Source organism: Salmo salar, chromosome ssa06 (genome assembly GCF_905237065.1).
Source record: "Salmo salar chromosome ssa06, Ssal_v3.1, whole genome shotgun sequence".
In the NCBI taxonomy this organism is placed as follows: domain Eukaryota; kingdom Metazoa; phylum Chordata; class Actinopteri; order Salmoniformes; family Salmonidae; genus Salmo; species Salmo salar.
Window position 1 is genome coordinate 42922224 of NC_059447.1, and position 13883 is coordinate 42936106.

At 44.8% G+C, this 13883-nt stretch overlaps 1 protein-coding gene across 4 annotated transcripts in view; it reads left to right on the forward strand.

Moving 5' to 3' along the window:
- LOC106607515 (mucin-2) overlaps positions 1 to 5747 on the forward strand; it is a 29292-nt gene extending 23545 nt beyond the window's left edge. For 3 of the 4 annotated variants that reach the window (XM_045720617.1, XM_045720618.1, XM_014204544.2), the window contains 6 exons: positions 1774 to 1816; positions 2033 to 2070; positions 2195 to 2282; positions 2984 to 3188; positions 3604 to 3636; positions 4190 to 5747. In XM_045720617.1, coding sequence (XP_045576573.1) covers positions 1774 to 1816; positions 2033 to 2070; positions 2195 to 2282; positions 2984 to 3188; positions 3604 to 3636; positions 4190 to 4321 — 539 coding nt within the window. In that variant the 3' untranslated portion in view covers positions 4322 to 5747. The remainder of the gene's footprint in view (positions 1 to 1773; positions 1817 to 2032; positions 2071 to 2194; positions 2283 to 2983; positions 3189 to 3603; positions 3637 to 4189) is intronic. The other variant, XM_045720619.1, reaches the window with a different exon arrangement.
- The last annotated feature ends 8136 nt before the right edge of the window (positions 5748 to 13883 follow it).

The following is a 13883-nucleotide window of genomic DNA, read 5'->3' on the forward strand; positions in this document are numbered from 1 at the left end:
CGTCCACAGGTGGGGGTTGTGCTTACAGCCCAACACCGTGCAGGACGTTCGGCATTTGCCAGAGAACACCAAGATTGGCAAATTCGCCACTGGCGCCCTGTGCTCTTCACAGATGAAAGCAGGTTCACACTGAGCACATGTGACAGACGTGACAGAGTCTGGAGACGCCGTGGAGAACGTTCTGCTGCCTGCAACATCCTCCAGCATGACCGGTTTGGTGGTGGGTCAGTCATGGTGTGGGGTGGCATTTCTTTGGGGGGACGCACAGCCCTCCATGTGCTCGCCAGAGGTAGCCTGACTGGCATTAGGTACCGAGATGAGATCCTCAGACCCCTTGTGAGGCCATATGCTGGTGCGGTTGGCCCTGGGTTCCTCCTAATGCAAGACAATGCTAGACCTCATGTGGCTGGAGTGTGTCAACAGTTCCTGCAAGAGGAAGGCATTGATGCTATGGACTGGCCCGCCCGTTCCCCAGACCTGAATCCAATTGAGCACATCTGGGACATCATGTCTCGCTCCATCCACCAACGCCACGTTGCACCACAGACTGTCCAGGAGTTGGCGGATGCTTTAGTCCAGGTCTGGGAGGAGATCCCTCAGGAGACCATCCTCCACCTCATCAGGAGCATGCCCAGGCGTTGTAGGGAGGTCATACAGGCACGTGGAGGCCACACACACTACTGAGCCTCATTTTGACTTGTTTTAAGGACATTACATCAAAGTTGGATCAGCCTGTAGTGTGGTTTTCCACTTTAATTTTGAGCGTGACTCCAAATCCAGACCTCCATTGGTTGATAAATTGGATTTCCATTGATTATTTTTGTGTGATTTTGTTGTCAGCACATTCAACTATGTAAAGAAAAAAGTATTTAATAAGATTATTTCTTTTATTCAGATCTAGGATGTGTTGTTTAAGTGTTCCCTTAATTTTTTTGAGCAGTGTACTACCCATATTTATATTTATTTATTTTCCCTTTTGCACTTTAACTATTTGCACATAATATGACATTTGTAATGTCTTTACTATTTTGGAACTTTTGTGAGTGTAATGTTTACAGTAAATTTGTATTGTTTATTTCACTTTTGTTTATTATCTAGTTCACTTGCTTTGGCAATGTTAACATATGTTTCCCATGCCAATAAACATTTACATTTACGTCATTTAGCAGACGCTCTTATCCAGAGCGACTTACAGATTGTTTACAGACAGCCCTTAAATTGAAAATTAAAACTGAAATTGAATTGAGAGAGAAAGAGAGAGGGTCAAGTGCTGTGTAGACGTTTCTCCGCTCTGACCCATGGCACTCTCTCTTTAATGTATTCGTCTGCAAAGGGGGTGTTACCCTGGAAACCAGTTGAAGAATCATGGTGGCTATCTGCCGAGCCAGGGGCTGGGTTAGTTTTGTCCAGCAGGGAAGTTATGGGTTGGGGAGAACTACTAAACATAGATGACCCTGCTCCCCACAGCCCCATGTTAAACTACACATATTGTGTAGCCTGTTCCTCAAATCTAAAATTGTACGTACTGATGTTACAACATATATCAACTTCTCTAAGAGCACGTGTTTATTATGTTGGTTATTGTTATTCACCTGTTCTCTCCTGTGATAGCGGAGCTACAGTACACAGAGTGGGTGTTAAGATCACAGTGTTCTCATGTTAGTTCCTCTCTGTGAAACTGTGACATCACTGTCTCCATAGAGATCCCATAAGTCACATGGTTGTATATGTAATTCTATGGCTGTCTCTCACCTATTTCCTCTTTCTCCATAGCCTGTCCCAGTGGTCAAAGGGCAGAGGGAGACACATGTGTGCCGTGAGTATTTTAATTGAATCTCTTTTTGTTTGGTTGAGACAGGCAGAGTTCCCCTGTTGAGAATGCATTAAAGCATCTTAGATAGCTGCAAGTAACTAGCGCCCCCTTGTGCCCTGACTGTGTAATTGCACCAGGAACTACTGTCACCTAAAACAATATATTGTATTCAGATGATATGAAATATGTATCATGTTTGCTATTATTGTTCTATTCCAGATGCACGTTTGGCTACGCTGGATTCAACTGCGCTGACTGTAAGTTGGACTAAAGTTCCTCTTACTGAACCAAATGGGTCCAGAGATGTGATAAAAGTCAGTGTGGTGTTTGTATTTCCTTGTTATCTGAAGTGTGTTCATGTGTGTATCTCTCTCTGTGTAGCGGCTCTGTTGGCAGTGGTAGTCATCGCCTGTGTACTGGGGGGAGTCCTCCTCATCATGCTGCTGGCCCTGCTTGCATACTTCTGCTGGTAAGAATATAACACCCTCCTCTCCCTTCTCTCCTCTCCCCTCCTCTCCTGTCCCATCTCTCTTCTCCCTCCTCTCTTCTCCCTTCTCTCCTCTCCCTCCTCTCCCTTCTCTCCTGTCTGTCCTCTCCCTTCTCCCCTCTCCGTCCCCTCCTCTCCTCTCCTCTCCTCTCCGTTCTCTCCTCTCTATCCTCTCCCTCCTCTCCCTCCTCTCCTATCCCTCCTCTCCTCTCCCTTCTCTCCTTTCTGTCCTTTCCCTTCTCTCCTCTCTGTCCTCTACCTTCTCCCCTCTCCGTCCTCTCCCTCCTCTCCGTCCTCTCCCTCCTCTCCTCTCCGTCCTCTCCCTCCCCCCTCCTCTCGCTTCTCTCCGCTCTGTCCTCTCCATTCTCTCCTCTCCACCCTCTCCCTCCTCTCCATCCTCTCCCTCCTCTCCTCTCCCTTCTCTCCTCTCCGTCCTCTCACTCCTCTCCTCTACCTTCTCTCCTCTCCCTTCTCTCCTCTCCTGCCAAGCCCTAACCTCCATTCACACTGCCCCTCATCAGAGGCCTACCACCCTCCTCTAACCATTACTCTGTCAAGTGTTAGCTGCACCCCTGGCTCTACACCCACCCTACAAAATATTGGCGTCTCACCACAATGTATCATCAAAGAGACTTACCGATAAGGGCTGTGCATTTACATTGTCCTATCTGTGTGTCTCGGAGGTACCGGTCGCAGTCGGTGAAGAAATCTTCAGCAGAGTTCAGCAGCCCGTACCCTGTGGAGGACTTCCGGGGCCCCTGGTCCACCACCCAGGGCATCACCCCGATCCCCCGGGCCAGCACCAACTGGGACTCAACCCCCATGGAGATGACCGAGGGGGGCAGCACACACACCCTGGTTGACATGAAGCCCCACACCAACGGAGCGGTGAGTCACTTGTGATTAAGCCTGTGTTCTTCTGGCCTAATGGATTCTAGACCATATGGAGACGAGATAAACCTCCTGCTTGTACATTGCCCCAAATTGTAATTGTCCTGTCTGCTTTTCTCTCCCTGCTGTTGTCCTCTGGAAACCTAATCCGCTAACTCAAAGATCTTCTCTGTCTTGTGTAACATATTTAATATGATTTGAGGTTTTGTCTCCTTAAATGCTGTGTTGCTACTTGTTATTTAACTCCTATATTACGCGGCAAAATCGTACGTAATATTTTATTTGCTTTTTGTGCTATGACTGTAGCTGTCATGGTAGAGAGTGTAGCGTTTGCTAGTGTTGATGTTTGCTAGTTAGTTAGCATGTATGTGCTATCTCCCTTCCTTGCCTGACTCCCGGTGTGTTGCTTTAGGGATTCCACATCCTGCCTAAACGGGGGAAGAAGGTAAGGTTCTAAGTCTAGTAATGCTTTGCTTTCCCTCTCCTTAATAATCAAGCCTATAACCTCTGCTGACGATTTTACTAAACCTACCCTGTCCTTTGAGCTGGTGATGGGAAAGACCGAAACTTCATGAACGCTTGATGGAACAGTCAAGTAGCTTCCTATACCTTATGTGATCCACTTGTTTTAGGAGGAAAATAACTCGTATTGGGTTTCAATAGTTCAAAAAATAACCGGGAACACAAGCGTTCATGAATGGTCAGTTTTGTCATCTTAATTTCATGTATGTTGCTGTTTGATTTGTGCTTTTGTGTGTGTTATCTGCATGTATCTGTGTGTGTGTCTGCGTGTGTGCATAGTGTGTGTGTGTGTGTGTGTGTGTGTGTGTGTGTGTGTGTGTGTGTGTGTGTGTGTGTGTGTGTGTGTGTGTGTGTGTGTGTGTGTGTGTCTGTGCATATGTGTCTGTGCATATGTGTCTGTGCATATGTGTCTGTGCGTGCGTGCGTGCGTGCGTGTCTAGCGCGATCTCTGACATTCCCGCCTGTCAATGTTTCAGACCGGGTCGTATGACCTGACCTCAGACAGCATGAACACGTTCAAGGGGAAGAACCAGTCTCGCTACTCCTACCTGGTGCAGGGCCACGAGAACCCTTACTTCAAACCTGCAGATGAGAGGAGACCCGTATGAGAACCTCAGTGACGTCTGGAGACATTGGCCCGTACTCACAAAGTGTCTCTGAGCAGAAATGCTGATCTAGGATCATTTTTGCCTTCTTTGGTTCACTATAAATTCCTGGTTTACTTTTGAAACGTTCCGTTCATCTGATCATAGTCTTTATCCTGTTCTGCAATACAAAGAGAGGATTCTGAACAAGATTTGTAAAAAAATATATATAAAATGAAGTTTTATTTGTGTCCATTAGGCTGCGTTAAGACTGGCAGCCCAAATCATATATTTTTTCTCTTTTGAAAACTATCTGGTGTGAAAAGATTTGATGTGGTTGGTCAAAAGACCAACAAGTTGGGGGAAAAAAAGGTCAGAATTGGACTACCTTAAACGCAGCCTTATTGAATGAAGAGTTAGCTGAATATAGCTTGTCATAGCCAGTAGTTGTCTCCATTGTTCAGGGTCAAGCTTTTCATGCTCTTTTTTTCTACAGTATCCTGGTACATTTAGTTACCTGGATGTCAATGTCTTATTGAAGAGATTACTGATCTATTTTATTGAAGATTGGTCATTCTGCATTGTAGTGTCTACGCTCTCACAATCAACATAGTATTTCAAAGTGATTCATCTATTGCCAATTGCACTAAATTATGTATTTGCGTTTCACTACATGTGATTTGTTTGGGTGGGGGGGGGGGGGGGAATCATAGACACATTCTCAGTGAGAGCAAATGTATTTTTGTATTTTTACTTTAGGATTGATTGTGTTTTCATGAGGAGAGCTGTGTGTGTGAATGGCTGAAGGAGCTGGATCCCTAGTTCAGGGGTTTATACAGTAAAGGGAGATTTTGTATTAGTCTGGCCTAGAGCTGATAGACCTACTCTACAGTCTATTAGTCTGGCCTGGAGCTGAGTAGACCTACTCTACAGTCTATTAGTCTGGCCTGGAGTTGAGTAGGCCTACTCTACAGTCTATTAGTCTGGCCTGGAGCTGAGTAGACCTACTCTACAGTCTATTAGTCTGGCCTGGAGCTGAGTAGACCTATTCTACAGTCTATTAGTCTGGCCTGGAGCTGAGTAGGCCTACTCTACAGTCTATTAGTCTGGCCTGGAGCTGAGTAGGCCTACATCCTCTGTTATTGGTACGTTCCCTGCTGAAGCTGCCTGCATCTGCAAACGTGCCTGTTTTGATTGGTCTTTTTGAAGAATAGGGAAATTATGCAAAACAAACTCTCGACAAAGCTTGTTCTCAGATGTGCCAATTACCATGTCTACACACTTCCGCAAAAAATATGATGTTTATGGAAGTCTCATATGTATCTGTGTGTATTTGTGAGTATGTGTGTCTTGTGCACAATTTTCTAAATGTATATACAACTTTTGTAAATGTAACGTCTTACTGCAGAGAATGATGTAAGTGTGATGAAAATACATACATTCAAACACACAACATGACTTTGCCTTATGTTATCATGCATAAAAATGTTGTTAATAAACATTAGTGGATGTATCTATGTATAGTCCACAGGTTACGAAGGAAATTCGTCTTTTTGCTCTGATCCCAACAACTTCGCTAGACAACCAACATGACACAACATGACACACATTGTCGAGAGGAGGACAGGGTCAGTCAGTCGCAGTGCAGAGCCCGTGGAGCCATGCCTACTACACTTTAATCAAGTCTGAGGAATTAGGAAATCCTGTGATGTCAGCCTCCAATTTAACTCATTTCATAGACGGAAGAACAGAGCTCTATGTTAGTGCTGGTAATCCACGGTAACACAGTGTGTAGCAGAGGGAGGTGGAGTGGATTTGGATTTAGCCCATATGGACAGAGTTGGAATTGGCCCAACCTGCTGGTCCAAATAAATCTCCACTAAATTCATCAGAGGGTAGAGGCTCTGCTCTGACCTTGTTTAGGAAGAGTACACTGCAGATGCCAGATGTGCTTTCATGGAGATTTCATAGCAAAGCTATCAGATACTGTACTTATTTGGTGTGAGACAACTCACCTCGATCCAGATTCGGAATATAGAGAGAAGGGAGAGGGACGGAGGACGGATAACCCTTTTAAGGATCAACGTGAGCAGAGCAACTACCTGCACTGATATTAATGCTTCTCGGATTTTCTACCTTCTGTTCGTTCAGAATGGTTTGCATTTCTTCACACGGAAATTAGGAAGTACAGTGAAAACAACATCTGCTGTGGTGAGCTTCAGGTTCCAACTAACAGACGCTACCTATAAATTCATTTGGCAGTTTTGTTTATGCGCTTTTTCAGGAATACATTTGGACTGAATTTCAACATGACTTCAATCTGCAGTCTGCATCAGCCGCAGCAGTGCCGCAGCAGTGGCTACATAATGCATTTTACACCAGTCTATAAAAACCTGACTGGGTCGCCACACCAACCGCAGTGTGAAGGAGATCCTTCCCTACACATAGCCATTCATGTTATTGTTATTCTCACAGCGTTTCAACTAGCACCCCTTTATTACACCGGCAGTACTACCTAGGCTGTGTCCCAAAAGGCACCATATTCCCTTCACGGTGCACTATTTCTGACCAGGGCCCGTAGGTAATAGGGTGCCATTTGGGACACAGCCATTGTCACCCAGGATGGCCTGCTGCCCTGGCCTAACCTCTCTAGAGGCCTGCTGTTGGAAGAGGAATGCCTGTGAATATTTGGCAAGCAGAATGATATTGTAGCGTTAGGACTTAGGAGTCGGATTCTCATATGCTCTTAAAGGCAAACAGGGATTCAAACTGGTGCTGGTAATGCTGGCTTTGAGAGGTATTAATCTTGGCTAGTGGGACACCAAAGCACACCCAGAAACCCACACACACACCGAGGGGGCTGAAATCAGGGGCTGGCATATAAATCTCAGTTTGTGTGTACGTGCATGTGTGTGTTTGTGTGTGTGTGTGTGTGTGTGTATCAGTGTGTGCATGTGTTAATCATTCTGTTCTGCAGCTTAACGTCCATCCCTATTGCCATTCGTTTTAGGTTTTAACACCCTTCTGACTGTAACTACACCCACACAAATCCTGCAGACACAGCTCTCGTGAGTAGGCCCTATAGGAGAAAGCACAGTACCTTCTGAAAGTTTTCACACCCGTTGACTTTTTCCAGCCTGAATTTAAAATGGATAACATTTAGATTTTGTGTCGCTGGCCTATGCACAATACCCCATAATGTAAAAATGTAATTATATTTGACATTTTAGTCATTTAGCAGACGCTCTTATCCAGAGCGACTTACAGTAGTGAATACATACATTTCATTTCATGCAATTTTTTCATTTTTTTTGGACTGGCCCCCCGTGGGAATCGAACCCACAACCCTGGCGTTGCACACACCATGCTGGCATTGCAAGCTTTTTTTTTTTACAAATTAATAAAAAATGAAAAGCTGAAATGCCTTGAGTCAATAAGTATTCAATCCCTTTACAATGGCAAGCTTAAATAAGTTCAGGAGTAAACATTTTGCTTAACAAGTCACGTAATAAGTTGCATGGACTCACTCTGTGCAATAATAGTGTTTAAAGTGTTTTTGAATACAGTAACTACCTCATCTCTGTACCCCACACATACAAGGTCCTTCAGTCGAGCAGGGAATTTCAAACACAGATTCAACCACAAAGAACAGGGAGGTTTTCCAATGCCTCGCAAAGAAGGCCACCTATTGGCAGATGGGTAAAAATAATAAAAGCAAACATTGAATATCTCCTTGAGCATGGTGAAGTTATTAATTATACTTTGGAAGGTGTATCAATACACTCAGTCACTACAAAGATACAAGCGTCCTTCCTAACTCAGGGAAGGAAGGAAACCACTCAGGGATTTCATCACGAGGCTAATGGTGACAGTTAAAACAGTTAAATAGTTTAATGGTTGTGATAGGAGAAAACTGAGGATGGATCAACAACATTGTAGTTACGCCACAATACTAACCTAAATGACAGAGTGAAAAGAAGGAAGCCTGTACAGAATACAAAATAGTCCAAAACATGCATCCTGTTTGCAAAAAGTAAAACTGCAAAAAAGGTGGCAAAGAAATTAACTTTATGTCGTGAATACAAAGCGTTATGTTTAGAGCAAATCCAACACAACACATTACTGAGTACCACTCTTCATATTTTTAAGCATGGTGGTGGCTGCATCATGTTATGGATATGCTTGTCATCGGAAAGAACAAGGGAGTTTTTTATGATAAAAAATTATCGGATTAGAGCTAAGCACAAGCAAAATCCTAGAGGAAAACCTGTTTCAGTCTGCTTTACAACAGACACTGGGAGACAAATTCACCTTTCAGCAGGACAATAACCTTAAACACAAGGCCAAATATACACTGGAGTTGCTTACCAACACGACATTGAATGTTCCTGAGTGGCCTAGTTACAGTTTTAGTAAATAGGCTTGAAAATCTATGACAAGACATGAAAATGGCTGCCTAACAATGATCAACAACCAACTTTGCAGAGCTTGAAGAATAGAATAATGGTCAAATATTGTATAATCCAGGTGTGCAAAGCTCTTAGAGACCTACCCAGAAAGATTCACAGCTGTAATCGCTGCCAAAATTGATTCTAACATGTATTGACTCAGGGGTGTGAATACTTCTGTAAATGCGATTTTTCTGTATTTCATTTTCAATACATTTTGAAAAGATTTTGAAAAACATGTTTTCACTTTGTCATTAAAGGGTGAGCTAATTTTTTTTACTCAGGCTATAACACAACAAAATATGGAATAAGTCAAGGGGTATGAATACTTTCTGAGGCACTGTACATGGAAGATGCCTCATGCTATTTAGCCTACATCAGCCCATCCCAGCCCATAGGCACATCCAGTTGAATTAGTGTCCGTGCGCTACACATCCCAGTCATTTGACCCGCCGGAGCTGTGGGAATGGGGACGCAATCCAACAACTATCGAGCCTCGAGCAACCAGAGCCAGGGCGTCATCTCGAGGAACTTCCCCTGCTCCTTTTGAAAGGCCTTCTACAGCTTCCTCTTCATGTGTTGAACCGATAAAGAGATAAATTACCCAGAGATCCAGTCTGTCTCATTCAGTCAGACTCACACGGTGAGATAGAGCTGTGGTTTGAACATTTATCACACCACCACTGTCCCAGGGACACAGATTATCACACCACTATCAGGGGGACAGGGACTACATTCAAAACCCTATAGCAGCACCTCTATACCAGGTGGTGTCAAAGGAAGGCCCTAAAAATTGTTTAAGACTCCAACCACCCAAGTCATAGGCAAGTTGTAGACAAGTTTGGAACCAACAGGACCCTGAACAGCTTTTACCCCCAAGCCATAAAACTGCTAAATAGCTAAAAAGCTAGTTAAATAGTTAACCGATAGCTACCCAAACTATCTGCAATACACTTTCTGTCCTAACCCTTTTGACTCATCACATACGCTGTTGTTACTTTTTATTATCTCTCCTGTTGCCTAGTCACTTTAGCCCTTCCAAAACTGAGTGCACAAAACATTAGGAACACCTTCCTAATATTGATTTGCACCCTCTTTTGCCCTCAGAACAGCTTCAACTCCACAAGGTGTCGAAAGCGTTCCACAGGGATGCTGGCCCATGTTGATTCCAATGCTTTCCACATTTGTGTCAAGTTGGCCCAATGTTCTTTGGGTGGTGGACCATTCTTGATACACACGGGAAACTGTTGAGTGTGAAAACCCCAGCAGAGTTGCAGTTCTAGACACAAACCGGTGCGCCTGGCACCTACTACAATACCCCATTCAAAGGCACTTTAATATTTTGTCTTGCCCATTCACCTTCTAAATGGCAAACATATTCAATCCATGTCTCAATTTTCTCAAGGCTTAAAAATCTTTCTTTAACCTGTCTCCTCCACTTCATCTACACTGCTTGACGTGGATTTAACAGGTGACATCGAAAAGGGATCATAGCTTTCACCTGGATTCACCTTGTGAACACTCAGTGTACAGTGCCTTTGGAAATTATTCAGACCCCTTGACCTTTTCCACATTTTGTTACGTTACAGCCTTATGTCCTACAACCTACACTCGATCCCTCCGATGTCAACAACTACAGACCAGTATCCCTTCTTTCTTTTCTCTCCAAAACTCTTGAACGTGCCGTCCTTGGCCAGCTCTCCTGCTATCTCTCTCAGAATGACCTTCTTGATCCTAATCAGTCAGGTTTCAAGACTGGGCATTCAACTGAGACTGCTCTTCTCTGTGTCACGGAGGCTCTCCGCACTGCTAAAGCTAACTCTCTCTCCTCTGCTCTCATCCTTCTAGACCTATCTGCTGCCTTTGATACTGTGAACCATCAGATCCTCCTCTCCACCCTCTCCGAGTTGGGCATCTCCGGCGCGGCCCACGCTTGGATTGCGTCCTACCTGACAGGTCGCTCCTACCAGGTGGCGTGGCGAGAATCTGTCTCCGCACCATGCGCTCTCACCACTGGTGTCCCCCAGGGCTCTGTTCTAGGCCCTCTCCTATTCTCGCTATACACCAAGTCACTTGGCTCTGTCATATCCTCACATGGTCTCTCCTATCATTGCTATGCAGACGACACACAATTAAACTTCTCCTTTCCCCCTTCTGATAACCAGGCGGCGAATCGCATCTCTGCATGTCTGTCAGACATATCAGTGTGGATGACGGATCACCAGCTCAAGCTGAACCTCGGCAAGACGGAGCTGCTCTTCCTCCCGGGGAAGGACTGCCCGTTCCATGATCTCGCCATCACGGTTGACAACTCCCTTGTGTCCTCCTCCCAGAGTGCTAAGAACCTTGGCGTGATCCTGGACAACACCCTGTCGTTCTCCACTAACATCAAGGCGGTGACCCGATCCTGTAGGTTCATGCTCTACAACATTCGCAGAGTACGACCCTGCCTCACACAGGAAGCGGCGCAGGTCCTAATCCAGGCACTTGTCATCTCCCGTCTGGATTACTGCAACTCGCTGTTGGCTGGGCTCCCTGCCTGTGCCATTAAACCCCTACAACTCATCCAGAACGCCGCAGCCCGTCTGGTGTTCAACCTTCCCAAGTTCTCTCACGTCACCCCGCTCCTCCGCTCTCTCCACTGGCTTCCAGTTGAAGCTCGCATCCGCTACAAAACCATGGTGATTGCCTACGGAGCTGTGAAGGGAACGGCACCTCCATACCTTCAGGCTCTGATCAGGCCCTACACCCAAACAAGGGCACTGCGTTCATCCACCACTGGCCTGCTGGCCCCCCTACCTCTGAGGAAGCACAGTTCCCGCTCAGCCCAGTCAAAACTGTTCGCTGCTCTGGCACCCCAATGGTGGAACAAGCTCCCCTCACAACGCCAGGACAGCGGAGTCAATCACCACCTTCCGGAGACACCTGAAACCCCACCTCTTTAAGGAATACCTAGGATAGGATAAAGTAATCCTTCTAACCCCCCCCTTAAAAGATTTAGATGCACTATTGTAAAGTGGTTGTTCCACTGGATATCATAAGGTGAATGCACCATTTTGTAAGTCGCTCTGGATAAGAGCGTCTGCTAAATGACTTAAATGTAAATGTAAATGTAAATGTCAACTGCTACCAGAGGAGATTTGAGTGTTGAAATGTTGAGATAGGATGGAATAGGAACAACTATATATTGATAGAGGTAGTAGAGGCACCACAAACAGCTGCATGGAGAGCAGATGTCGAAGGGCTGCTGTATGGGAGTAGAAGAGGTGTAACACTGGCAGATGGTGGATGTCATTGTTTACTATCACTATGACTTAAAATGTAACAGTGCATGACAGATGATGATAATAATACAATCTAGTACATTTATATGAAAGGGAAGACTGGTACTACAAAGGGAGCTGGAGCCACCTGGCCTGGTCAACTATTTTATAGCTGTTAAAGGTTAGGATCCCATCCACTGTCTCCTCTCTCCCTACTCCCTCCCTCTTCTCTCCTCCTTCCTCCCACTCCTCTCTGTTTGGTGCAGACAGGCAGACTGTAATTTACTTAAATGAATGTATCCTACTTCTGCAGAACCGCAGCTTTAAACACAATTCAATATTTTCCCAGAAACCTTGCATCCCGGGTGGCAGCTGCCAAAACGTTGCATGGTCCACCTCACTGATAGAATTATACCTTTCCTTTCACTTCTTCAGTCATTTGTCCACCCAATCATACAGCCATTCGTTTATCCATCCGTCAGGCATCTGTTTATTTTCTCACTCCTCATATCCGGAGGTCCTTGTTGCCCTTTTTGTGCTCTGCAATATTGACTTTTAATTAAAAAAAAGCTAAGCATTTCAAATGTAGTGTAAAGGAGAAAGCGGGAGTGGATGAAATGAATTCTATGCCTTACCTGCGGTTTGTTGTTTAAATACTGTATCAGTTCTACAGAAAATTGACCTAATTTGCGGTGCCATGAGTTCATCCTATTTTCTTGTCTACGTGCAGTATCTCCGGCAAAGTGACGTATCTGTCTGATGTCTGATAGCTTCAAACTTGAACATGTGCCACTGTTATTAGTCGTATCGGATCATTCTCCTAGCTGTTATCTGCAGCAGCCTGGACAGAGAAGTGGAGATGGAGGGGCCTGAGTTGAGAGCTATGGCCTTGAGAAGGCTGTCTGCCAGGAACTAATGCAGGGAGTGGTAGGGAGGGAGGAGATAGGCAATCATATCGAACACTCCTGGCTGCTGCAGGGAGGAAAACAGTGAGAACCTGGCGCCGAATGGCATTAGGCTAAAAGTGCATTGAGCCTCCAGACCAACTAAACGACAGCAATCTGATTTATATGAGAGAGAGAGAGAGAGAGAGAGAGAGAGAGAGAGAGAGAGAGAGAGAATGAGAGTGAGAGCAATAAATATGAGGGCAGTTAATATCAGGACATTTCAGCACAGTCGGCGCTGTGATTTCTCCTTTAATCCTTTCCTATTTTTATATATCAAATAATATAACCCCAATCCCTTTACAACCACTGGAAAATCCAATAATAACATCAATAGTAATCAATTTTCATGAGATCATATTTTATCTAGACTAAGTGTAATACAAGAAAAGGGCCATTCATTGAGTGCCTATAAAGGACAGACGTCTTCCATAACAGAGGAAGGCCTACGTTTCCTCTTAAATCAGTACTGAATCAAGTACAACTCTTGACAGAAGTTGATGCTTGGCAGTGGCACAGTCTGTGTGCCTCGTCATTTATTTATTTATCGGCTGTTTGTTTATCTGTCTGAGCCTGTAAGTCATCCAGTCCTTGGAGAGAGGGGGGCGGGTAAGGAAGTGACTCATGCCCAGTGTGGGGTTCTGTTTTAGGCTAGGATGTGTCACGACTCCCTCACGACCTGATCCAGAGGTTAGATCACGATGTGGCTCCACTCAAAAGGTTATTATCAGGAGCTGTTGTTAATAGATGTCATGTCTGATCATTTCTATGTAATTGTTGTAATCCATTATGTAATGTACTTATTGGATTGAGTCTGCTGGCTGTGGATATTGTGTTAGATTCTGATAGGCTGTACAATACACAGTGCATTCTGAAAATATTCAGACCCCTTGAGTTTTTCCACATTTTGTTACATTACAGCTTTATTCTA